General features: G+C 45.3%; 1 protein-coding gene and 1 long non-coding RNA gene across 6 annotated transcripts in view; both read left to right on the top strand.

Annotated features, from left to right (window-relative positions):
• Positions 1 to 25,567, top strand: part of LOC147638411 (uncharacterized) — a 175,799-nt gene that overhangs the window by 30,966 nt on the left and 119,266 nt on the right. For all 5 annotated transcript variants that reach the window (XR_015265871.1, XR_015265872.1, XM_086798342.1 and 2 more), the window contains one exon: positions 1,173 to 1,240. Coding sequence is in view for 3 of the 5 variants with exons in the window: in XM_086798342.1 (XP_086654468.1) it covers positions 1,173 to 1,240 (68 nt within the window). In the remaining 2 variants the exon portion in view is untranslated. The remainder of the gene's footprint in view (positions 1 to 1,172; positions 1,241 to 25,567) is intronic.
• Positions 2,014 to 3,411, top strand: LOC147638412 (uncharacterized). The gene is made up of 2 exons (XR_015265873.1): positions 2,014 to 2,408; positions 2,495 to 3,411. It is a non-coding gene; the product is annotated as an uncharacterized LOC147638412 (long non-coding RNA).

The raw sequence follows: 25,567 nt of genomic DNA, 5'->3' as shown, positions 1-25,567 counted from the left end.
GGTGTTTCAGCTGTTTCTCCTTGCCATTTCAGCGGTTCATGTGGTTCCTCTCTTCTGCACCTCTGTTCAGGTCACCAGAAGCTGAACAAGAGGCTCAATCATCTAACTATGGTCAAGAAATGAGCAGGAGATTAACAGGTGTTGAGAACATCTCCTCATTTCTTCTCCTCTATTTTCTAGGGTCTACTACCACTTGGAACTCTTGTACCACTTTTGGTCTCATGGACCCATTGGGTCTTTTGAAGACGTTTAATATAACTTTCTTTCTTTTTTTCTTTCTCCCCTCCTTCCCTCTTCCATGTCCCCTCGAAACTACTACCCCCCCCACCCCCCTCTCCCCAAACCACCCCCCACACAAACCCTCTTTCGACATAGGATGATGTGCTGAGGAAGCATGTCAAGTGAGGCCCAATCGCAACATGACACCTCCAAGAGAGTCATCACAGAGTTGTTTGTGGTCCATGCATCCACATCAGAGTCCACCACCCATACAATTGCCTCTACTTTGACATCAAAGCCCACCACCCATACCCGTGCTTCAGCTTTGCGCCCTGGAGTTCCTAGCGAGAGAGTTCGATCCATTCTTTGATCCATTCTAGTGAGAGAGCTCTGGCCCTGCGCCCCCAGGGGAGTTCTTAAGGGAGAGCTTGATCCATTCTATGAGCCAGAAGCCCCGGACCCAGAGTATCAAGATCCTCCAACTACACAGACAGATCCGGGAGGTTCTCTGCCGACATGACATGCTCCCATCTTAGAGGCCTGACCCTCTTTCTCCCCTGAGATTGGTACTGGCTGTGGAGGGATCAGAGGATATTAATTTCTTGGGTCTTCCGTAGACATTAATATTTCTTTCTTTCTTTCTCCTCCTTTTCCCTTGCTGATGTGCATAATACTGTACCCATTTTGGCTGGTACTGGCTGTGGAGGGATCATTGGATATTAATTTCTTGGGTCTTCCATAGACGTTAATATTAATTGCTTTCTTTCTTCTCCTTTTCCCTTGCTGATGTGGCATAATACTGTTCCCATTTTGGTTTCATGTAAGTATGTTTCAGGTTTGTTTGTATTGTACTGTCTTCTTTGTTGTGTTTTTTGTAATCTGCAAAGACAAGGGAAATTGTTAGCATTACAGCAAGCCACCTTTCCTAATGTGGTTATTCGTATATGCTGCAGTTGTCAAAGGGCCGTCTCAGGAAGCAGTGGATGCGGCAGTTACGCGGATTCAAAAAGTGCTTCAAAGGGTGTGTTTTCTTTTGTTTCTCGTTTCAAATTGATCTGAGTATGGCCGCAGCAGTAGGCTCAAAGTGATTTCTTAACACAATTATAATTTTTGTGTGTTGCTATATGGTTCCTGTTTTGCTACATGTGGCAAATGAATCGGCATGATTGCTTGTCCAAGTTACATGCGGAAGCTTGGAGGATCTGCTTGGTAACTTTGCAAATTAGATTAACTTAACTTGAATGCAAAGAGGAGAGAGAGAGAGAGAGACTTGCACCGTACACAGGATTGGGTCCCGAACACCTTCTGAAGGGGCATGTATTTGCCTGACGGTTGCAGATAAGAGAGAACAATAATACGGCTGAATTCTGCCCCTGACTGTACTGACCTGATTCTTTGTGTTTCCCTTTGGTTTCCCCTTGGAGAACACACCTCTGGACTTGACCTTGGCTGCTCAGAAGACTGCTATTCTGGCTGCCCTCTGCTGGCCGATTTCTAGACCGATCTGCGTTAGCCTTGAGAAGGGAGCTGAAATGTGCATTTCACTTGCTGGCTGCAGTTCGCCTTCTCTATGCCTTCCTCTCTTTGCCTTGCCTTGCCTTGCTGCCTTCTTGCTGCATTAGAGTTTTGCCCTGCCTTGTGCACATGAGATGCATGCTTAAGACCCCTAACAGCCTTTTGTGGGCCAAAAAGGTGTCCTAATGTGCAGTCCCTTTGGGCGCCCCTGGCCCTAAGTCCTTTAGCCCCCTTGTGGGCTTGGCTTTGGCCCCTTTTTGGGCTGCCCATGGCTTGTCCACTACAACCCATGCTCTACACTTCTGGATATTGCTAGTGCCATTGTCTTCGGATTTGCATGTATGTAGACTTGCTAGACATTGACACCGACCTTTGCTTGACTGTATGGACACCCGACCATGGGTCTAGTAAGACTTCGGAATACCTTGTACATCATTACATCATACAATAGGGCTAGATCTTGTGTGGGATTGACACGGCTTGACTTGTGCAGGACTTGCATGACTAACTTGACCACCCTTGACGGTACACTGCAGACTAGACCGTGGACAACCCATGCTCTACACTTCTGGATATTGCTAGTGCAATTGTGTTCTGGATTTGCACATACCTAGACTTGCTAGACATTGACACCGACCTTTGCTTGACTGTATGGACACCCGACCATGGGTCTAGTAAGTCTTCGGAATACCTTGTACATCATTACATCATACAATAGGGCTAGATCTTGTGTGAGATTGACACGGTTTGACTTGTGCAGGACTTGCACGACTAACTTGACCACCCTTGGCAGTACACTGCAGACTAGACCGTGGATTGGATGACTTGACATTGTGAGGTTGCTTTGGTCTTGTGGTCCTTTTATTCTTTCCTCACTCTTTTTCTCTTTCTTATGAGGTTGCTTTGGTCTTGTGGTCCTTTTATTCTTTCCTCTCACTGTTTTTCTCTTTCTTGGTACAATCTGCACCTGGTTCTGAGAAAACTCACTTACATGGTTAGTCCCAACTACATAAGAATCAATAGTAAAACCATATACTAGAAGAATGGACACTAGAGATAATGGACTTCTGGGAGCTATCGGATGACTACTAGTCTTGGAAGCGTGTCTGCGATAGCCAATTGATTTATATTCTAACTAATCATGGATTGACTATCTAAACCACCTTACATCAAAAATCACATCTGCACCAACTAGTGTTGTGAATATGAAACGGCGTGCAAATTTCACTTGTGCGAATACCAATCGCGCAGCTAGTGCAATTAACTTAAACTTGTAGAACGCATTCCGTTGCTAAAGTTGGCTGGTGTCTTGTTTAGTGGGATCGAATCTAAGCGAGCCTGCTGAGCAATGTACTTAGAATTAATGTCTTCGGTACTATCACGGTGAAATACAACTAAAACTAGGCAGCCTTCAATAGTACAACACTGAATTCCCTCATCAACGGTCCCTCCTCCTGGGTTTCTAGCTCTTGGGAAAGCTTTTCTTGCTTATTGTACAGCACCCTATAAAGGATGATACTGATGACTAGGTCCAGTGGTGGGGTTTTACCGGGGCTGACTGAGGAAGAACTACGGATGTGGAGGCAATGGAGCAAGGGTTAGGTGGCAGATTGGGGCATGCTTGCTTATTGTGTTCGACGGAATGGAAAAAAAAAACGTTTATTTTCTTGATGGTAATTCTGCAACTCATATGTGGACAAAAGTCCTCTATCACTCCTACCTGTGTCTTTTGATTTGGTTGATGGAGAAGTAGCACAGTTCATGGTTGTATGGTTCATTGTTTCTACGACTATTTGTTATTTGTGGAAGTAGATGTGCAAGGGGTGAAGAACTTTCTAGATGGGCAAAAAGTTTTGGTTGTCATGCATATACTTTTGGGCCACTTGTTTGGCATGGCCTTGGACCACTCATTTGTGTGGTTCTTGGAGCTTAGCGGAGCTACAAATTGGTTGTACTTATGATCATTTGTGTGAGACATTGAGTAGTGAGATAAGTGTATGGGTTGAGATTAGCTTGTCCATGAAGCTTATCATTGTGAATAAGGTAACTTAGATGGATGCCCATTGGTAAATTTAGACCACTCCTCTTAAAGGAGTTTGGTTTCCTGAAAATCCATAGAGGGAGCTTCCATAGCTCCAATGGAAACATCAATATTTGAAAATGCAGAACATGGTGGTGTGATGGAAGCTCTAGCACAGAGTTTGAGTCCACAACCTTGCTAGTAAGTTGTAGCAGGTTGGGCTGCTCGGCTCACTAAGGAGTGGATTGTTCCTTGTGGACGGGAGTCACGACAAGGAGATCGTGCAGATTAACACAGAAGGTTCCTCACACATTGAATGATACCCAAGATGACAAGACACAGAGCAGTGCACAATACTCACGATATAGATTCTGCTAGAAGCCAAATGGAAGACTCTAGGTGTAGAACTCTAGACTTGTATGTCAATGACAATGCTCAATAGAGAGAAGATCTCCAGGTCCCTACTCTGGAGAGTCCTTTTTAGCCTGGAGAGTTGGTAGGTGAAATCTGGTAGGTGGTGCGATGGAGAGCGTCCCCTCAATGACTTGCGCCAGAGAGTGACTAATTTGATGCATGCCCCTTGAAATAGCCGTTTAGATGGATGGCCCTTGGGAATTCCCATGAGACACCGTCTAACCCTGCTGCCCCACTCTCCTCTGGTCCATTTAAGTGAAGTTCCACTGAGCGAGTGTGAAAAAGTGGAGTTCCGCCAATCTGGGCACTCTTAGTCGCCTACCACTAGAGTGCTCACTGTCCTTGGTGAAGCCAAGAAGAAGATGCAGCATGTGAAGGACTGTAGATAAACTGAATAGGGAGACTGATAACCAAGAGTAAAAAACTGAATAGTGAGACTGATAACCAAAAGAAAATATCATAGCAAATGGCTGTTCAACAGTGATTGGTGCTTAATATATACAATGAGAATGCTATGAAGTGTGAAGCATTGTAGATGCAATGGAAATAACTGTGAAGTGAAGTGCTGAAAAAAGTTAGTTAGGAAACTTGTACACCTGTGGGGAGCCGGAGGTGACGGCATCTTTGGCATAGGTTTTCATAGATGAAATGAGCAAAGGGAAAAGGGCAGTTGAAACACAGTCAATAAGAAGTTTCGTTGGCATGAATGGAGGATAGGGGAAGAAGGCCGGAGGGCAACTCCCGAAGTAGGAAGAAGTAATGGAAGTTGGCATACGATTGCGAAGAGCGGTGGCTTAGAGAAGAGGAAGATTTGGAGAGAGATGGTAGCACTGCTTAGATTGGTTGCTGACAGTCACATGTGATGAGGGAATCGGAATGATCATTGTGTATAGAGGGAAGAGGGGGGCACACATGCACATAAACAAATAAGTGCTAGGGGCACATTAGGTGTTAGGATTAATAAATGGTTGTAGACCTTAGTCTAGCACATAGCGCTTATATTAGTATAGGTACACATAATTGCACACCTAGATGTGCACATGGCATAAGAGGATTTACTTGCTATATCCCTTGTATACATGTGTCATTGTTACTATATGGGCCTAAGGCCATCACTTGTAATAAAAGGAGGCTTACACATTAATAGAAAAAATGCTTTTCCCAACTTCGCGACTCCAGTGATTTCTCCCTTAATCTCCTTCGTGTGCTGGTTGTCATCTTCCATCTCTCTCACTGTCACTTTTGTACTCCCCCATGTACTCATGTACCCCATTTTGACTAGTAGCATTAGCTTCCCACTCTCCCTAGTTGCTGCTTCCAGATGCTTCCTACTGATGTATTGTAGGGCTAGATACTTACCTTCAGTCCTTTATTTTCTTTTCCAGATACTGTATCAGAGTCACATGGTTGTAACTTTGGTCTCATAGGTCACTTTGGCCTTTTGAAGACGTTAATATAACATTTCATTTCATTTCATTTCTCTCTTTCTCTCTCTCTCTCTCTCTGAGACCTGCACCAACAGTGGTATCAGAGCCATGGAACCAGCTGTCGCAGATCCAAGTGCCACTGCTGCTGACATGTCAGAGCCTAGTGCCGCCACCTTCTGCCCCCTTCCGCCTGCCACTTTGGGCTCTGCCTCCCCTTTTTGCTGCCTTCGCCAGCCAACCAACACAAGTGGAGAGAGTCCGCCAAGACTGGTGGCACTGCCTGCCTCAGCCACGTCTTAATGTTTATTAAAGTTGGGGCCCTAGGACATTTTTGGAGAGAGGCCACTCCAGTTTTGGAGTTGCATGCCTCTCTCATCTCTCTCTCTCTAGCTTTTTGGGAGGCGTGTAACTTACGTGCAAGAAACAAGCGTGGAGGGGAGAGGAAGCAACGTCGACTTTTGTTTGCTGTGTTTGTTGGAGTTTTTTGTGCAAAACAGGCCGTACAGCTCTGTACGGAAGCAGGTACTGTGTATGGCTGCTCTGCAGGTCAGGCGGCTGTTTTCTCTGTTGCAGGCTCTGTTGATACAGGCGGCGCTGACAGAGGCTGAGCAGGTACAGGCGGTGCTTTGGGTACTGACAGAGGTTGTACTGCAGGTATAATCGTACGGACAGCAGGTACAGGTGGCTGTACGATTGCTGACAGGCGGCTGTGCTGCAGGTACAGAACTGTACCATCAGGTACAGTCGGGTACAGCAGGCGCATAAGTAGACTCAGGCGACAGTAGCACAGTCCGTACAGTTCTGTACGGACAGATTCAGTCAGGTGTGCAGAGGCTGTACGGACAGGTACATTGCTGAATTACTGACCTGTACGGACAGGTACAGCATCTTCAGTTGTTGCAGGCAGAGCTTTTCCAGAGCTTGGTTGGTGCAGTAGTCAAGTGATTGCAGGGGAAAGAGTAGAGACAGTCGTTGTCAAGTGCAGACTGGTACGAACTGTTCCACGGATAGAGAATCACGCACTGACTTGGTAAGCTCTGAACTTGTTCATCTGTCTTTCTTTCCATTGGCTTATGTCTGCTGTAGAGTTGTGCTATCTGGCCCCTTGTGAGAGGAGGGGTATGGGAGATTGAAAAGGGTGGAAACAGAGATTGGATAGTGAATGTATGTTTGTGCTGAGTTGTGGAATCATGTGCATGAGATATGCCAGATGTATGCTGAAGGCTGTCCTGCTGAATGGTCTTGGCTGATAAGAGGGAAGCACAGAGTGTTGCTTTGAGACACAGATCTGTGTGTGAATCCTCTGTGCTAAGAGGTATTGTGGGCTGCGAGATTGGACATACAGGTGTACTCTCTTGGCTGGTTTTGTTGTACTCAGCCTTACACATTTTTGAAATTGAATGAAGAAATACCGCAAGGGGCGCCAAGCTTTGGGGCCAACAGGTGTCGTTCTCTTTTCAGATTTGGGGCACTCTAGCTCCAATCATATTTGTTTTTATATCTGGACTACAAGTGGAAGGGTGAGTGCTAGTCTACCGCACTTTGGTTTCTACCAGAGGCCGGTTTCAAGGTTCCGTCCCCGGGACCTATCATCAACTTTCTTAAGGGGGTGAGCTCATGGTTGCCTCGAGGAAAGCCATTGCTGAAAAATTCAGCAACATGTCTGATACAGAAGACGAGTACTTTTATCATGAAGAGGAAGAGCAAGAGACCTCTCCTGAAAGAAATGAATCTGAGGATATTCTTGCGAGAGAACAGGCTGCAGATGATGAGCATTATGAGGATGTAACACAGCCAGAAGATCTGCTTGGTAAAGAGGAAGATGATGCTCAGTTTAAAAATCGTTTGGCTGGTGTTATGGATGTGTTTATGCAGCTCACACAAAGTGAGAAGTTTGCTGAATTTATGAGATCCCGTACAGAGCCCGAAAAGAAGAAGAAGAAGGTGCGTTCTAAGAACCTTCCTCAAGGCCATAGTGGTGCCTTCCCACAGGATCCATCTTTTGGACAGTTTCCGAACATGCAGCATGCTTATGGTGCTAACTCTCAGAGTTCCTTCTTTGGACAGCCATCTATTCCTCAGCAGACCATGCATCCAGGTTATTTTGGTGGTGGCTCGGTGTTCCAATCTATGACTGGGGGTTATCCTCAGGGAGGCATGGGTATGGCAGGGCCTTGTGGAGCTAATTTTCAGCTTGGAATGCAGGGGAATATGTATGGTGGTATGCAGTCCGGAATGCAAGGAAATATGTTTGGGAGCATGCAACCTGGAATGCAAGCAAATATGTATGGTGGCATGTAACCCGGTATGCATAATGGAATGTTTGGAAACATGGCTGGAATGTATGGCATGCCAGGTGTGGGAATGGGTAATGTTGACCCTATGATGGGCATGAATGTTGGGGGCAGCAATCTTGGGAAGCCACTTCCATACGATAATCTAACGCCTATGGGAAAGGCGAAGGATTATAAGGAAGGGAGAGCTGCTGTGAAATTTGATACATTCAGTGGAGCCAAAGATAAATTAAAGGCACTTACCTTTTTACAGCAGTTTGATGCTGCTTTTTTTGGGGGTAATTACACGGAGTCCTCAAAGGTGAGAAAAGTTGCGACTTTTCTCAAAGGCAATGCAGTGGTGGTCTACTCTTCTTCTGCAGGGCATAGCACCCACTACTTGGGTACAATTTAAACAGGTCTTCTCTTCCGTATGGCTCACATCTACATTTGAGGTGGATGTTATGACTGCATGGCACAACTTAAATGCTTCAAAATGTGAAAATTTGGAAGATTATAACAAGAAGTTTTGGGAAGCTTTACTCCTAGTGACTTCTTACCGTGCAGTGCCTTTGTCTGAGCAGGTAGAGAAGTATTGTTGTGGGCTGCCCAAAGAGGTGCGTGATTATTGTATCAAGACTCGAGTAACGAACGTGTCACAGATGATAGAGAATGCTATGACAGCTAATGCGTTACTCACTAGAGGTTCATCTGGGTTTAAAGGAAGTAAGAACTCGAGCAAGAAAGCTGAAAAATCTGGGCATGCTTCTCGTGATGCTAAAGGGTCTTCAGAGACGCGGTATAAGAAGTTGTCAATGCCCAATAGAACTTCTGAGGAAAGTGAGAGATGCTCGGAAATGTTTTTACTGTACAGAAGAGGGACATATGTCATTTAATTGTCCCAAGAGAAAGTCCCAAAAGGACTCTGACAATAAAGGAGAGCCCAAGTCAAAGAAACCAAAACCTTCTGCAGGGTTAGTTCCTGATCTTGTTGGGGAACAGCCAGGTGGTGAAGAGACAGAGTTGTGCAGGGCATGGGGCAAAGTAAGAGATCAAAATGCCTTGATATTCTTTGACACAGGTGCTAGAGCCAACTTTATTTCACCGGATTTGGCTGGCTGATTGGGGATTCGTGCAGAGGAGATGGGGCCGTTATATGAGGCTAACATGGCTTGTCCAGGGTATGCAGAACCCGTTACTCCTATCATTGGGAAGCTCAAGCTTCATTTGCAGGGTTATGTGGACAGCAAAGAGTTTTTCATCATGCCACTTGATGGCTGTGATGTTTTGTTGGGTATGCCATGGTGCCACAGAGTACATGCGGTGGTGGACACATACAATAGGAAAATCACTCTGACTCATAGAGGGAAAGAACATGTTTTGGATGTAAAACTTAAAGGGGAATCTGTTCCTATTGTATCAGCTTTGGCAATTTCATCAGTAATGAGAAAGCATCTTTCCACGTACTTGATTTATGTAAAGGATGCACAAGATGATGAGTCTTAAGTCTAATTTGTCTATGTTAGATAATGACAGGACTAATTTCTTATGTGAGTTCCAAGATTGTTTTTCCGAGTCATTGCCAGGGGAACTTCCTCCGGAGAGGCCAGAAGATCATGCCATTGATCTAATTCTTGGTAGTACTCCACCCAACAGACCGCCGTACCGTGTTAGTGCAGCCCAACAAGAAGAAATTATGAGTCAGGTACAGGAGCTTCTGAATAAAGGGTTGATACAGCCTAGCTCATCACCCTTTTGCTCACCTGTACTCTTAGTGCAAAAGAAGGATGGTTCTTGGCGCATGTGTATTGATTACAGGGCGCTGAACAAGAATACCATCAAGAATCGATTCCCCATACCGAGGATCGATGACATTTTGGACCGCTTACAGGGCTTCACAGTCTTTAGTCGCATTGACTTGAAAAGCGGGTATCATCAGATACCTTTTAGACCCGAGGATGTGCATAAGACAACATTTCGAACCACGTTTGGGTTGTATGAGTTCTTGGTTATGCCCTTTGGTTTGACAAATGCACTTGCCACATTTAACAGAATGATGGACAGGATTTTCAGGCCTCATAGAGCGTTTGTGGGCACATTCTTTGATGATATGATTGTGCATTCACAAACTGAGGAAGAGTATACAACACATTTGGCCATTGTGTTTGCAGAACTCAGGAACCATAGGCTGGTTATTAATGGCAAGAAGAGTGAGTTCTTTTTGCAAGAGATACATTTCTTGGGGCATATTGTGTCTAAGCATGGAGTCCGTATGGATCCAGTGAAGGTGGAAGCAATTCTTACTTGGCCAGATTTGAGGACCGTGCATGATGTACGCAGCTTTCTAGGATTGTGTTCCTATTACAGGCGGTACATACTGTATTTTGCTGAAATTGCTTCGCCTCTTCATGCCTTGACAAAGAAGGCAACTCCTTTAGATGGGCTGATCGGGAAATTACAGCCTCAAAGAAAAGCTTACTTCGGATCCAGTTTTGGTGTTACCGGACCTCCGAAAGGCTTTTGTCGTCCAGTGTGATGCATGTGGAAGTAGCATTGGGGCAGTTCTCATGGAGGAAGGACATGTGATAGCCTATGAGAGTAGAATATTGCAAGATGTCGAGAAGCATTTACAGGTTTATGAGAAAGAGATGTTGGCTGTAATTCATGCTCTTTCTACACTATTTGCTTGGGGTTGATTTCACTGTGCAGATAGATCATTAGACCTTGCGTTATTTCCTCACGCAAACTAAGCTTTCAGAGAAGCATATGCGTTGGGCAAACTTTTTGTCTATGTTTCACTTCCAGATTGTGCATGTGGAAGGCAAAAAAAATGTAGTGGCAGATGCTTTGTCACGCAAGCCATAGGTCTCAGCAATTTCACTTGCTTATCATCATGAGCTTGATGAAATGAAAGAGCAGTATGTCCATGATGAGGACTTTGAAAGGTTGTATGATCAGATGTCTGAGGGTCAGCGGCATGAGCACTATACTCTCAGGGATGGGTTTCTATGGATGCATGGCAGACTGTGTTACCAGGTCATTGCGACTCAAGGTTATGATTGAAAGTCATGCTCCACCGTATGCAGGTCATAGAGGTATTTATCTACGGTAAAAGCAGTGGAGACTTTCTTTTATTGGCTAACCTTGAGAAGAGATGTTGATGCCTTTGTTAGGCAATGCATCGTATGTCAGAAGGTAAAGTTTGACCGTCAAAAGACACCAGGATTACTACAGCCTTTATCTATTCTAGATACACCTTGGGAGAGCATTGCCATGGATTTTATATTTGATCTTCCATGGACACAAACGGGCAATGATGGCATTTGGACTATCATATGAAGGTTCAGTAAGCAGGCTCATTTCATTCCCGTGCGTAAGACGATCAAAGTGGATCATATGGTGAAGTTGTTCATGGCGAACATCTTCAAGTATCATGGCTTGCCTACGTCTATCATTAGTGACCGTGATCCACGGATGACGAGTTTGTTCTGGAGAGGGTTGTTTGACAACATGGGTACAACTCTCAAGTTTTCATCGTCATTTCATCCACAAATAGATGGTCAGTCGGAAGAGGCTAACTCTACAGTGTTAGATCTTCTTAAATGTTATGTGTCAGAGCACAAGCAACAATGGGAAAAGTTTCTTCCTTTGGTGGAGTTTGCATATAACAACACTGTTCATACCTCGACAGGCAAGGCGCCTTTGAGATTGTGGAAGGAGGGAAGAAGGTACCACCCATTTTGTATACAAAGGATAAGATCTTTGAGGCTGATCAGTATGTAGAGAGTATGGATGAAGCTTATCGGAGAGTTAAGTTGGCACTCCAGAAAACTCAGCAGAAGTAAAAGAAAGCCGCAGACCGTTGTGTGGATAAAAATAGAGGCTGATAATATGTACATACGTGTACATGGCGTGTGTGAAGTTTTGCTTTTGAAAGCATTGCTAGGTGTACAGAGTAAATGCATTGATGTGAGCATGTACAGGCCTGTCCGGTGAGAGATCCACTGAGGATGATATCAGCTGCTCGATGGCTTTGATTGTGGGCGCGTCAAAAAAATGAACAGGCACTCGAAGCTGTTTGAAGATGTGGAAGCATGGGAAATAATAGTGCCTTGAAATGTGTATGCATCCAAGGGCCGCGGGCACTAAGTTGCATTTAAAACAGTGTATGCAACCATTAACATTGGTGTGGATAGAGTGAGGGTGGCCATCTTAAGTAAAATAAAAATAAAAAATTTTATATTAAAAATGGCCAAAAAAAGCAAAGTGTGCGTGGAGCTTGGAGCTACCGCCAGCGCACACAGTCCAGAAACAAGTAAAACGTAGGAAGGTTGGCGAAGGATGATGGGTGGGGAGTCGGCGCAGTAAAAAGAAGGAGAAATGGTTGAGTTGTGGCAAGACGGGGGACTTCTGGAGGGGGAGAAGAGGGCAGCTGAAAGGCGGAGAGCAGAGAGTGGAGCCTTGTAGAGGGGGATCTCGTGGAACGCAGAGGTGTGGAGCCCTTTGTGTTTGGGTGGCTGGCTGCAGCCACAGATGCTTAGAGAGGAGCTTGGCTGCTGGTATGGGCGCCGTGTGGATCTGAAGCAGGCGTAGCTGCAGCTATAGGCGCAGAGGTGAGCAGAGCCGGCAAGTCAACGCAGCTGCAAACGAAAAGGAGGGGAGGCGGCGTTGTTCGAAGAGCTCTCTAATGTAGCTGCAAGAGAGAGTAAAACGCTGGGCGCAGCTGCAAGAAAAAAACAAGGGAAGTGCTGACGTTTTTTCTGTTTGTATTTGCTGTGGCGCTGCGGAGAGAGTAGGTGGTAGGCGCAGCAGTTGACGACTAAGAAACGGGGTGGCTGGCAACTTAGGAGAGAGCCGCCTCTAGAGAGTGAGAGAGAGAAAAGGAGACCGCCTATGATGCCTGGCGTGGGGGTGCGAAGGTAGAAGAGGGAGAGTTTGAGCGTGGAGTGTGGGCCGGTTAGAAGAAACCACTCGCGAAAACAGGTGTTCACTGCTGCAGCTGCTGGCGATGATGAGGCTGAATACATTTATATTAGTGATAGCGGTGGCTGGGACGATAGTGAGTGGCCGTGTGGTGCTGTTGAGGTCAAAACAATGGAATTGTTTCACCTGGTTCTGACGCCAGCAGAGGCTGAAGCAAGCAAGGAACTTAGTAGAGCCGAGCAAGCAGATATTTGTGCAGATGCTAGAGGGAAAGTTGTCTTGCTTTTGTTTTGGCAAAGGTTGGTGGTGACGGAGACAATCGGTACCTTGTGGTGTTGGGACCACCATTTCAAAGTGGTGGTACACTGAGAGAAGGGATTGGACTGGCAGCAACTACAGGACAGCTAGGAATTCAAGCAGTGAAAGAATATGGGAGCAGTGTAGCAGTGAAGTAGAGAGTGATGATTGAATTGCTTCTGCAGCGTCTGGAATCAAAGGATGCTTGTTTAGTATAGCTGTGTAGAGCTAACAGAAAGCCAGAGAGAGAGAGGGCGTGAGTATGTTTTTTTTGTGGATCCTTACCTCTTCTGGGGACTCAAGCCAGAATTGTAAATTTCTCTTGATTAGCTGTGGCTGGTGTTTGGTGATGCCAGAGAGTTCTTTTATTTCTTTGTTCATTTGGATACGAGTTGTAACAGCCAGATCTGAAATATAAGTCTTGTTTATGCTCTTTGGTCTGGTGTTCTGGTGTGTTTGTATGCGTGTGTGGAAGTGTGGCACCCTATAAGGGCGTAGACAGCTTTACCGCTTCCGTGCCATCACTTTTTGGTGCCTCCACAGAGGACCAGATTTCCTCTGGTTTGTGAAAGAAGATAGGGGCTGTGTGAAGCAAGATTTGGAAAGATGGCTCAAGATTTTCCAGAGTATTGGGGATTGCCACAGGAAAGTGCAGTCAGGTTTCTGGAGAAGATGGAGTTTACAGCTTTGATGAAGGACAGGGCAACCCCGGAGATCCTTTCTCAGATTTTGGCTTATTGCTTGCAGGGTGATGCAAAAACATGGTTACAGATGTTTGTGACTACACACAGGAACATTCATCAGCAGGATCCTGAGTACCGTGTAGTCAGAGCTGCATTCTTGGCACAGTTTGCCCGAGTGAGGAGTCCAAATGAGGTGTGGAAGGAGTTGTGCAACATTCAGCAGAAGGATGGTCAGGATGTGGATCAGTACCTGATAGAGTTTGGTAGACTGTGGAGTCTATGGTGTGAGGCTCTGATTCCTGAAGTACCCCCGCAGATGATAAAGAGAGACCGGTTTGTGGCTGGTCTGGAGCCAACCCTCCGTCTGAAGGTGGAGCTGAAGAACCTGGATAGCTTTGAGGAGGCTGTCAGAGTAGCTCGTGAGAAGGAGTGGAAGGTAAAACGTCTGAGGCAGATGGGAATACAGGAAGAGCCGAAGAAGTTTATGAAGATGCCAGAGATTGAGAGTATACATCCTGAAAGGGAAGCTGCTGTTGTTCCAGAACAGGAAGACACTTTGAAGAGGGACATACATGATGCAGTGGAGCTCATGAAGTCTCTAAGTTTGAATTGGATGGAAGCAGGTGGAAAGGGAAGAAGCCGAGGTGCACCAAATAATAGAAGGGACAATATCTCAACAGGTGAAGGGAACATGGGAGGAACAGGGAGAGGACGGGGCTACTATTTGAGTAATGTCCAATGCTGGAACTGTGGGGAGCGGGGACATATCAGCCCTCAATGTGACAAGCCGCCCAGAGCAGGCGGTGGAATATATCCTGTGATGCAGAGGACTAATGATAGATCGGGGGATCATAGTGTTGAAGTAAAAGATCCAAATCAACCCTCTACCAGTGGAGTCAAATGGGAGGATAAGGGAAAGGGACCGGCTCTCAGCTTGATAGAAGTGGAGACCATTCCAGAGATTATGCCTGTGGCAAAGAGGACGAGGAGTACAATGGCAGAACCTGAACCATCTTCTAAAAAAGGTAAGCATGTCCAATTTGATATAAGCCCTCAACCAGAGAAGAAAAAGAGGAAACCAAGGAGACATTATAAAACTTCAGATTTGCATATTGGTCAAGGCCAAGAGGAGTATACATTAATGGGAGATTTAAAGGGAAGGGTAGCCAATATAACATTTGCCCAATTGCTTGGATTGTGTCCGAAGCTTAAGAGAGAGTGGAAGAAGTTGGCAAATCCGAGGAAAGTAAATGAGCAGGAACCCACACAAGGCGAAATGGAGCTGATGTCTGTGGAAGACCTTCCTGATATTTGTCCATCAGTTGATGCCTGGTGTGGAAATGTGAGTGTTGGAGAGGCATATGTTGATGGCGGTGCACAAATCAGTGTGATGACTCAGTCCTGTATGGAGAGATTGGGGTTGAAGCTGAATGCTAGTTCAGACTTTAGACTCCGTCTGGCAAATCATGCAAAAGTAAAGTGTCTGGGTATATGCACAGAAGTGCCAGTGACTGCTTTTGGTGTGGTTTGCAATATAAATTGCCATATTGTGCCGGCTGGTTTGGGAGCCTATCCACTGATTTTGGGCAGACCTTGGCTCAGACAGGTGGGTGCCATTCAAAACTGGAAAAGGGGAACCATAACAGTACATAATAGGAGAGGGAGAGCCAGGAAATTTAACATGAGTAGTAAGCGGGAAATGAAGAGTGAGCCTGAAGAAACAAGTGCTGATGAGTATTCAGATAGTGAAACTGAAGAAGAGAGTTCTACTTCAGATGATGAGAGCCAGGTATCATTTATAATGAAAGAAGAAAGCAAGCATATGATGCAAGCTGAAGAGGAGTTAAAGAGGGAAGAAGAAAGCAGACTTGAAGATATGGACAGTCTGATGCAGCCTCCATCACCCAGTGCGGAGAAAGAGAAGCTGTTACAGGGCATGCTGAATCCTAAATTGCAGCCAGTGGAGAAAGAAGAGTATATGAAGGTAATACATAAATTCCCTCATTTGTTTATTACTTCATATGAAGAGATCCGAGGATTCAAATGTGAGCCAATGCCTATAGTATTGAAAGAGGGTGTGAGGCCAGTGTTTCAGAAACTGAGGAGAATAAATAGAGAGTTGTTGCCTGTATTAAGAGAGGAGCTGAGTAAGTTGTTAAAAGCAGGGTTAATTTATCCAATTGATCACTCAGATTGGGCAAATCCAGTGGTCTTCACTCCAAAGCATACAGGTGGTTGGAGAGTCTGTATTGATTACAAGCCTCTGAATGCTGCAACAAAAAGCAATCACTATCCTCTTCCGTTCATTGATGATATTTTGGACAGGGTAGCTGGATATGAGAGGTATAGTGTATGCGATGGCTTCTCTGGGTATTTTCAGATCTCAATTGCTGAGGAGGATCAGGCTAAAACCACAATCATTACACCGTGGGGTTGCTTCTGTTACCGAGTAGTACCATTTGGTTTGAAAAATGCACCCTCGTGGTATCAGAGGAACACTGATAGAGTACTTGCACCTCTTACAGATCATTTTGTGAGAGCTTTTTTGGATGATATATGTGTATATAGTTCTCAAAAAGAGCATGGTAATAAATTGGAGCAAGTATTTTCTAAAATGGATGATGCAGGTGGACAGCTGAATCCAAAGAAGTGTCATTTAGGACATTCAAAGGTGAAGCTATTGGGGCATGTGATATCTCAGAATGGAATTGAACCTGATCCAGAGAAGATAAAAGCTCTTGTCTTATTATCTGCACCATCAACATCCAGGCAACTGCAGACTTTTGTCCAAAAGGTAAAATATATGGCAAGATTTGTTCCTTTAATGTCTCAACTGCTTTATCCTCTTCAGCAGGCTATGAAGAAGGAACCATTGCAATGGAATGAAGAATGCGAGGAAGTGTTTGAGAAAGTAAAGGAGGTATTGGGAGGTATTTCCAGTGTGAAGGCTCCGGATTTCTCTCAGGTCTTTTATGTGAATCCATCTTTTGGTCCGGATGTAGTCGGAGCAATCTTAATGCAGAAAGGAGATGAATCCAGATATATGAAGCCTGTGTATTTTGCAAGTAGAGTGAAGACAGAAGCAGAGAGGAAATATACTGAGGCTGAATTGGTTTTGTCAAGTCTGGTGTATGCTTGCAGGAAATTCAGGTCATATCTCCTCATGAAACCATTTGTGGTGCTGACAAATTATACTTTACTCCCTCAGCTGGTGAATGGTACTTCACTCTCAAAAGGTATGATGCGATGGTTAGTGGAGCTTCAAGAGTATGATTTCTCATTTTTGATTGAGGATACTTGTAAGGCAACTCTGGCAGATCTTCTAACATACAAAGATGGCCCGATACTGGTGAAGGAAGTGGATTCAAAGATAGAAAAAGAGGAACAGATTATCATTCCTGGAGCTCATGTTTTATTCTTTGATGGTTCGTATAAAAGGAGTATACATCAGGCCACCGGGGGATATGCAATCCAGGATTCAGAAGGCGTGCTGATTCTAAAGAATGGAATGCATCTGGAAGCTGAAAGTAACAATAAGGCTGAGTACACAGCATTGTTTCAAGGGTTACAGGTTGCTTTAAAGCAGAAGATTCAAAAGCTAATCATAAAGGGAGATTCTCTATTAGTGGTAAAGCAGGTCTTGGGTAGCTGGCGAGCAAAGAATCCGAGATTAAAAGAATGTCTGGCTAATGTTAGAAGGCTGCTACATCAATTTACAGCATGGAGTATTCAACATGTGCGGCGGGAGGAATGCAGGGAGCTGATCAGGTATTGAGGAGAATTCCCTGGAGGGAAGAGATTTATTATATTCTGTCTTCAAATCATGAGGGAGCATGTGGGGGTCATTATGCATTTAAGATCACCTTGCAGAAGATATTACTGGAGGCTTATGTATGGCCTTCCATCCAGAAGGATGTTCAACACTGGTGCAGGTCTTGCCATGAGTGCCAGAGAATGGGAAAGAGGATCTTAAAAATGGAGCCGAGAAATATCATGCTGGTATATGATATTTTTGAAAGATGGGGAGTGGATGCAGTTGGACCACTTCCCAGGACAGCCAGAGGAAAGTGTTATGTGCTTACTGCGGTAGATTACTTATCAAAATGGGCGGAAGTGAAGGCAGTAAAGAGAGTGGATAGTAAAGAGGTGGCTGATTTTGTGTATGAACATATATGCTGCAGGTTTGGAATTCCTCTGGAGATACTATCAGATAATGGACCTGAATTTAGAGGAGAGGTAGTTGACCATTTATGCAGAAGATTGAATATCAACCACAAATACTCCACTCCTTATCACCCTCAATGCAATGGCTTGAATGAAAGGTTCAATGGTGAATTTAAGCTGATGATAACCAAAATGACAGAAGGCCATATCAAGAATTGGGATATAGAGATGAATTGTGTATTATGGGCATACAGGGTTGATGTAAAATCTGGTACACAATTCTCACCCTTTCATTTAGTTTATGGGAAAGAAGCACTCATGCCTATTGATGTGGAAATTCCAGCTTTGAAGTTTTTGATTGAAGAAGGGCATGAACCTATTAACTGTTACAGAGAAAGATTACTGGCTTTGCAAATAGTTCAACTGGACAGAGAGCTTGCATTTGATCACTATGCGGCTATGCAATTGAAAAGACAAGAGAGAGAGAATGAGAAGGTGGAGCAGAAAGAAATTGAAGAGGGTGATCTGGTTCTCAGGTATAATAGCAAGCTGGATAGCACTTTTCATACTGCATTCCAGACAAAGTGGGAGGGTCCGTATAAAGTTGAGAGAAAATTTGATAATGGGAGTTATCAGCTTGCTGATTTGGATGGAAAGAAGCATAAAAGGAGAGTGAATGGTTTACGACTGAAGAAATATTTTGCTCGATTGATGTTAGCCGTGAAAGAAGAAGATCAGGAAGCCTGTGATGCATGTCAGGAGGATGTGGAAGGTACAAAGGAAGATCAGAATATTTCATGCCTCTTTGTACAGCTGCTGGACATGAATGTCTCAGCAGAAGTGTGGGGTTGCTAAATATGTGTGGATAAAAATAGAGGCTGATAATATGTACATACGTGTACATGGCGTGTGTGAAGTTTTGCTTTTGAAAGCATTGCTAGGTGTACAGAGTAAATGCATTGATGTGAGCATGTACAGGCCTGTCCGGTGAGAGATCCACTGAGGATGATATCAGCTGCTCGATGGCTTTGATTGTGGGCGCGTCAAAAAAATGAACAGGCACTCGAAGCTGTTTGAAGATGTGGAAGCATGGGAAATAATAGTGCCTTGAAATGTGTATGCATCCAAGGGCCGCGGGCACTAAGTTGCATTTAAAACAGTGTATGCAACCATTAACATTGGTGTGGATAGAGTGAGGGTGGCCATCTTAAGTAAAATAAAAATAAAAAATTTTATATTAAAAATGGCCAAAAAAAGCAAAGTGTGCGTGGAGCTTGGAGCTACCGCCAGCGCACACAGTCCAGAAACAAGTAAAACGTAGGAAGGCTGGCGAAGGATGATGGGTGGGGAGTCGGCGCAGTAAAAAGAAGGAGAAATGGTTGAGTTGTGGCAAGACGGGGGACTTCTGGAGGGGGAGAAGAGGGCAGCTGAAAGGCGGAGAGCAGAGAGTGGAGCCTTGTAGAGGGGGATCTCGTGGAACGCAGAGGTGTGGAGCCCTTTGTGTTTGGGTGGCTGGCTGCAGCCACAGATGCTTAGAGAGGAGCTTGGCTGCTGGTATGGGCGCCGTGTGGATCTGAAGCAGGCGTAGCTGCAGCTATAGGCGCAGAGGTGAGCAGAGCCGGCAAGTCAACGCAGCTGCAAACGAAAAGGAGGGGAGGCGGCGTTGTTCGAAGAGCTCTCTAATGTAGCTGCAAGAGAGAGTAAAACGCTGGGCGCAGCTGCAAGAAAAAAACAAGGGAAGTGCTGACGTTTTTTCTGTTTGTATTTGCTGTGGCGCTGCGGAGAGAGTAGGTGGTAGGCGCAGCAGTTGACGACTAAGAAACGGGGTGGCTGGCAACTTAGGAGAGAGCCGCCTCTAGAGAGTGAGAGAGAGAAAAGGAGACCGCCTATGATGCCTGGCGTGGGGGTGCGAAGGTAGAAGAGGGAGAGTTTGAGCGTGGAGTGTGGGCCGGTTAGAAGAAACCACTCGCGAAAACAGGTGTTCACTGCTGCAGCTGCTGGCGATGATGAGGCTGAATACATTTATATTAGTGATAGCGGTGGCTGGGACGATAGTGAGTGGCCGTGTGGTGCTGTTGAGGTCAAAACAATGGAATTGTTTCACCTGGTTCTGACGCCAGCAGAGGCTGAAGCAAGCAAGGAACTTAGTAGAGCCGAGCAAGCAGATATTTGTGCAGATGCTAGAGGGAAAGTTGTCTTGCTTTTGTTTTGGCAAAGGTTGGTGGTGACGGAGACAATCGGTACCTTGTGGTGTTGGGACCACCATTTCAAAGTGGTGGTACACTGAGAGAAGGGATTGGACTGGCAGCAACTACAGGACAGCTAGGAATTCAAGCAGTGAAAGAATATGGGAGCAGTGTAGCAGTGAAGTAGAGAGTGATGATTGAATTGCTTCTGCAGCGTCTGGAATCAAAGGATGCTTGTTTAGTATAGCTGTGTAGAGCTAACAGAAAGCCAGAGAGAGAGAGGGCGTGAGTATGTTTTTTTTGTGGATCCTTACCTCTTCTGGGGACTCAAGCCAGAATTGTAAATTTCTCTTGATTAGCTGTGGCTGGTGTTTGGTGATGCCAGAGAGTTCTTTTATTTCTTTGTTCATTTGGATACGAGTTGTAACAGCCAGATCTGAAATATAAGTCTTGTTTATGCTCTTTGGTCTGGTGTTCTGGTGTGTTTGTATGCGTGTGTGGAAGTGTGGCACCCTATAAGGGCGTAGACAGCTTTACCGCTTCCGTGCCATCACCTTTACAGACGTGCTTTAGAGTTTGCATTGGGTGATTGGGTTCTTTTGCGCTTTGAAAAGGCTAGACTGAAGAAGATGAAGGGTAAAGAGCGCTTATTCTCTAAGTTGAGCATGCGTTATTATGGGCCTTTTCAGGTATTGGAAAAGATTGGTGAGGTAGCCTATCGTTTGAAGCTACCAGATCACTGGAGGATTCACAATGCTTTTCACGTGAGTCTCCTTAGACCTTTCCGTGGGGATGTGCTTGAGGATGTATCAGATGAGGCTCAGCCGGAAGTTGAGGAACTTGATGAGGTTCTTATTCTAGAGTAGATACTGGCACATAAGGAAAGAAAGGTACGAGGTAAAGTTTCCCGTCGCTATCTTGTGAAGTTCAAGAACTATTCACCGATGGATGTGAAGTGGATGGAGGAAGGTGACTTAACAGATTCACCTCAGGTTTTGCAGCTTTATGTCACGATGCCTTTGAGTTAGAGCCGACTCTTGTTGTGGCTCATTCAGGTTCAGCAGAGCATGGGTCTGGAGCATTACCTGATGCTCAAGAGGGGGGTAGCACCTCCACTCCCTTGATACAGACAAGCTCAGATGACATCTAGAGGTCGCTTGGTGCAGTTTTTATCTCACCCGAAGGTACTAATGGCTGATAGTACATCTGTTTATGGGACTTCTATGATATATGTGTACTAGTCACATTGGATGTTGTGGTTGTGTATGGTTCACAGTGGTATACAACTTGGACTATTACTACGCCATTGGTTTGCAGTGAATGTTGATACAGGTGCATGGCTTAGAGAGATTGGGACGCTGATCTTACCATATTGTATATTTCACTTTGGATATTTTGCTGTATCACCAGAATGCAATTGAGGACGCTTGCCATTTTTCAAGGGGGGGGTATGTCATGGCCCTGTGAAAATGGAACAGCACCAGTGTGGGCATGGTGGTTGCTGAGCAAAAATATTAAATGATTCACATTTGGGGTGCCCGGACAGAGGTAATGATGTATGGACATTTCTAGGTGTGAAGGGGGGAACTAGAACATTAATATTTTAATGTTTTACTTATGGTTGCCCCTAGGCCTTAGTGGCCCCTAGGGAACTTTAATGTTTATTAAAGTTGGGGCCCTAGGACATTTTTGGAGAGAGGCCACTCCACTTTTGGAGTTGCATGCCTCTCTCATCTCTCTCTCTCTCTAGCTTTTTGGGAGGCGTGTAACTTACGTGCAAGAAACAAGCGTGGAGGGGAGAGGAAGCAACGTTGACTGCTGTTTGCTGTGTTTGTTGGAGTTTCTTGTGCAAAACAGGCCGTACAGCTCTGTACGGAAGCAGGTACTGGGTACGGCTGTTGCAGGTCAGGCGGTTGTTTTCTCTGCTGCAGGCTCTGCTGATACAGGCGGCGCTGACAGAGGCTGAGCAGGTACAGGCGGTGCTTTGGGTACTGACAGAGGCTGTACTGCAGGTACAATCGTACGGACAGCAGGTACAGGTGGCTGTACGATTGCTGACAGGCGGCTGTGCTGCAGGTACAGAACTGTACCAACAGGTACAGTCGGGTACAGCAGGCGCATAAGTAGACTCAGGCAACAGTAGCACAGTCCGTACAGTTCTATACAGACAGATTTAGTCAGGTGTGCAGAGGCTGTACGGACAGGTACATTGCTGAATTACTAACCTGTACGGACAGGTACAACATCTTCAGTTGCAGGTAGAGCTTTTCCAGAGCTTGGTTGGTGCAGTAGTCAAGTGATTGCGGGGGAAAGAGTACAAACAGTCGTTGTCAAGTGCAGACTGGTACGAACTGTTCCACGGATGGAGAATCACGCACTGACTTGGTAAGCTCTGAACTTGTTCATCTGTCTTTCTTTCCATTGGCTTATGTCTGCTACAGAGTTGTGCTATCTGGCCCCTTGTGAGAGGAGGGGTATGGCAGATTGAAAAGGGTGGAAACAGAGATTGGACAGTGAATGTATGTTTGTGTTGAGTTGTGGAATCATGTGCATGAGATATGCCAGATGTATGCTCAAGGCTGTCTTGCTGAATGGTCTTGGCTGATCAGAGGGAAGCACAGAGTGTTGCTTTGAGACACAGATCTGTGTGTGTGAATCCTCTGTGCTAAGAGGTATTGTGGGTTGCCAGATTGGACATACAGGTGTACTCTCTTGGCTGGTTTTGTTGTACTCAGCCTTACATATTTTTGAAATTGAATAAAGAAATACTGCAAGGGGCGCCAAGCTTTGGGGCCAACAGGTGTCGTTCTCTTTTCAGATTTGGGGCACTCTAGCTCCAATCATATTTGTTTTTATATCTGGACTACAAGTGGAAGGGTGACTGCTAGTCTACCGCACTTTGGTTTCTACCAGAGGCCGGTTTCAGATATAGTCTTCTACTCGGAGACTCACCAAGCCCCTGGTAAGATGATGCCACAGGTGACAGGATACAGATGGGAGACAGCTTGCAGAGTAGGGACGAGATCGGCACAATAGTAGAGGATCAGGGGGGGGGTGGCAGTTCTTTTCAGGGAGGAGCTGCAACCGCTTCTACACATCGTTCGGAGAGATGATCAGGCGAGATATATGTGGGTGAGACTGAGGGCCGACACAGGCAGATTCCTGTATATTGCCATATGCTATTTTGCTCCTAGTACATCGACATATGCAGCACCTAGAGGACAGTCTCCTTTCTCTGTGCTAGATGATGACATATGGGAGTTCTCTAGAGATGGAGACATCATCCTGTTAGGGGACTTTAATGCTTGGACGGGTAACCGCCAGACAGCCTTTTATGATACCTCAGAGGAGATGCTGAGAGAGCTGGACACTCTGGATATGGGATTAGAGAGACGCTCACAGGATGTGGAGTGCACAGAGTATGGGAGATATTTGGTAGATATGGGGACTGCACATGGGTTGGCCTACTTAATGGCTTGTAGAGGTTTCCGTCAGCAGTTGGTTTTACTTGCTTTCCACATAGACATGGTGCTAGCACAGTGGATTATGTTATGGCTATGCCGAGCTTTGTTTCATGCATTGAGGACTTCACAGTTGGATCTCGGAGTTGGATCTCGGCCCATTGGGGTAGTAGTGGATCATGCATTGTTGACATTGACCATCTCTTTTCTTTTTACCACAGCTCAAAGGACACGAGGGGTAGATCACACTCGATATACTTTTACTTCAGAGACTGATGCTGTCTACAGAGATGGGATATATAGACGTCTGTGCAGAGAGGAGCCAGGGAGACCTTTGGAGGAGCTGACCCATATACTGACAGAGACTTTACAGGATGCAGCGAGAGAGGCATATCCACATACTCAGCCTGGACAGAGACAGCGTTTTGGGTGTATGCCCCAGAACAGCTGGTATGATGAGGAGTGCAGAGAGAAGAGAGCCCGACTGCAGCGGGAGGTTGCTTTGGGAATCACTACTCACCGACAGTCACGTATTGCCTTCCGGCGCCTTGTGCGAAGGAAGAAGCGGGCCTTCCTTGCTCAGCTAGAGCAGGAATTATACCAGCTGTTCTTGAGCCAGGATTCGAGGGAGGCTTGGCGTTTGTTTCATGAGTCCTCCCCTGCTTTGGCCATCACTTCTATAGAGGTCTGGGGTAGTTATGCAGGATCTCTATATACAGTTTGTGGACAGACACCTAGGGCAATGTTGCTATAGATGTTTGCAAAGTTGCTCTTGATAAGAATGGCTAGCAAACCCCTAATGTTAGAAAAATTATACGGCCACGTCAGCCACAATTCCGTCATTGATCTAATCCCTCCTCCGCACAGACTCGTGCTTCATCTTCTGGTATCACATCTATCCCTGCAGAGATAGATGCTGGTCTCATGTTGCGAAAGGTTGCATTCGGGCTTTGCAGGGTGATATAGACATGATGGTTACTTAACTATCTACTTCCTCCTGTTGATGATGATGAATGCACCCATAAAATGTGTATCATACAATGTACAGGGTTTGTGTTCCTATGATAAATGGAGACTCGTTTGGGATTATGTACATAGGATGCATCTTGATATCATGTTTTTTTAAGAGCATAACAAGCATGAATTAATTGGCAAGACAGGTTTCTTTGATGGTTAGTGTACATACTATGCTGGCTTTGAGTTCTTGTTTTGGTATTTGTGTGCTGATCAAGACGATTTTATAGCCTGTAGTGGCTTATAATGACCCATATGGCAGGCTGATTATTTTTAGTGCATGCTCAATGGGGAGCTCTATGAGTTTGGCTCTGCATATACCCCTACAGTTTCAGCCCGCCCGTGGCATTTTATGAGTTAGTATCTTTGGTTGTCCTATGTTCTTATTTTTGGGGATTTTAATAACTCCCTTTCCCCTCAGGACAATACTCGGGGTCATTCTCATATGCTTGCTTCCGAGAAAGTGGCCAAGAGAAATGTCGTGGTTGATCTTGGATTGAGAGATTTATGGACAGCCACTTCTGCTGATAAGGGACGTTTTACTTTTCACCATAATGTGCATTCGGATTACCGCGCAAGATTGGATCGTTTGTACCTCTTGCATACTGATCATGTTGACACTGTTTGGTGTCGTATGTGGACTGATTACTCTTTGAACCTTTTTGATCTTGTGCCGGTATGGTTGGGTTTGCACTTCGATATGCCTCTTGATAAGACTTCCTTACCCACTGAACGGCTTCTATTGGTGAACAATTCCTCTCTCTTGCATGCACTATTTCAAGATATGACTCTTGATGTCATTCACGCGTTACAGGCTGAAACGTATGAGAACATAGACATTGCGTGGTTTCATTTTGCTGCCCGTATGCAAACAATTATCATTGAATATGGCAAATGTTATTTGGGGAAAGAAAGACAATACATATATTTGCTGAAGAATATGTTGCAGTTTCTGGAGGAGACTAGTCATA

This window comes from Cibotium barometz, chromosome 5 (assembly GCF_041138505.1).
Source record: "Cibotium barometz isolate CiBa-2024 chromosome 5, ASM4113850v1, whole genome shotgun sequence".
Classification (NCBI taxonomy): Eukaryota; Viridiplantae; Streptophyta; class Polypodiopsida; order Cyatheales; family Cibotiaceae; genus Cibotium; species Cibotium barometz.
This window is presented reverse-complemented; position numbering and strand designations above follow the sequence as displayed.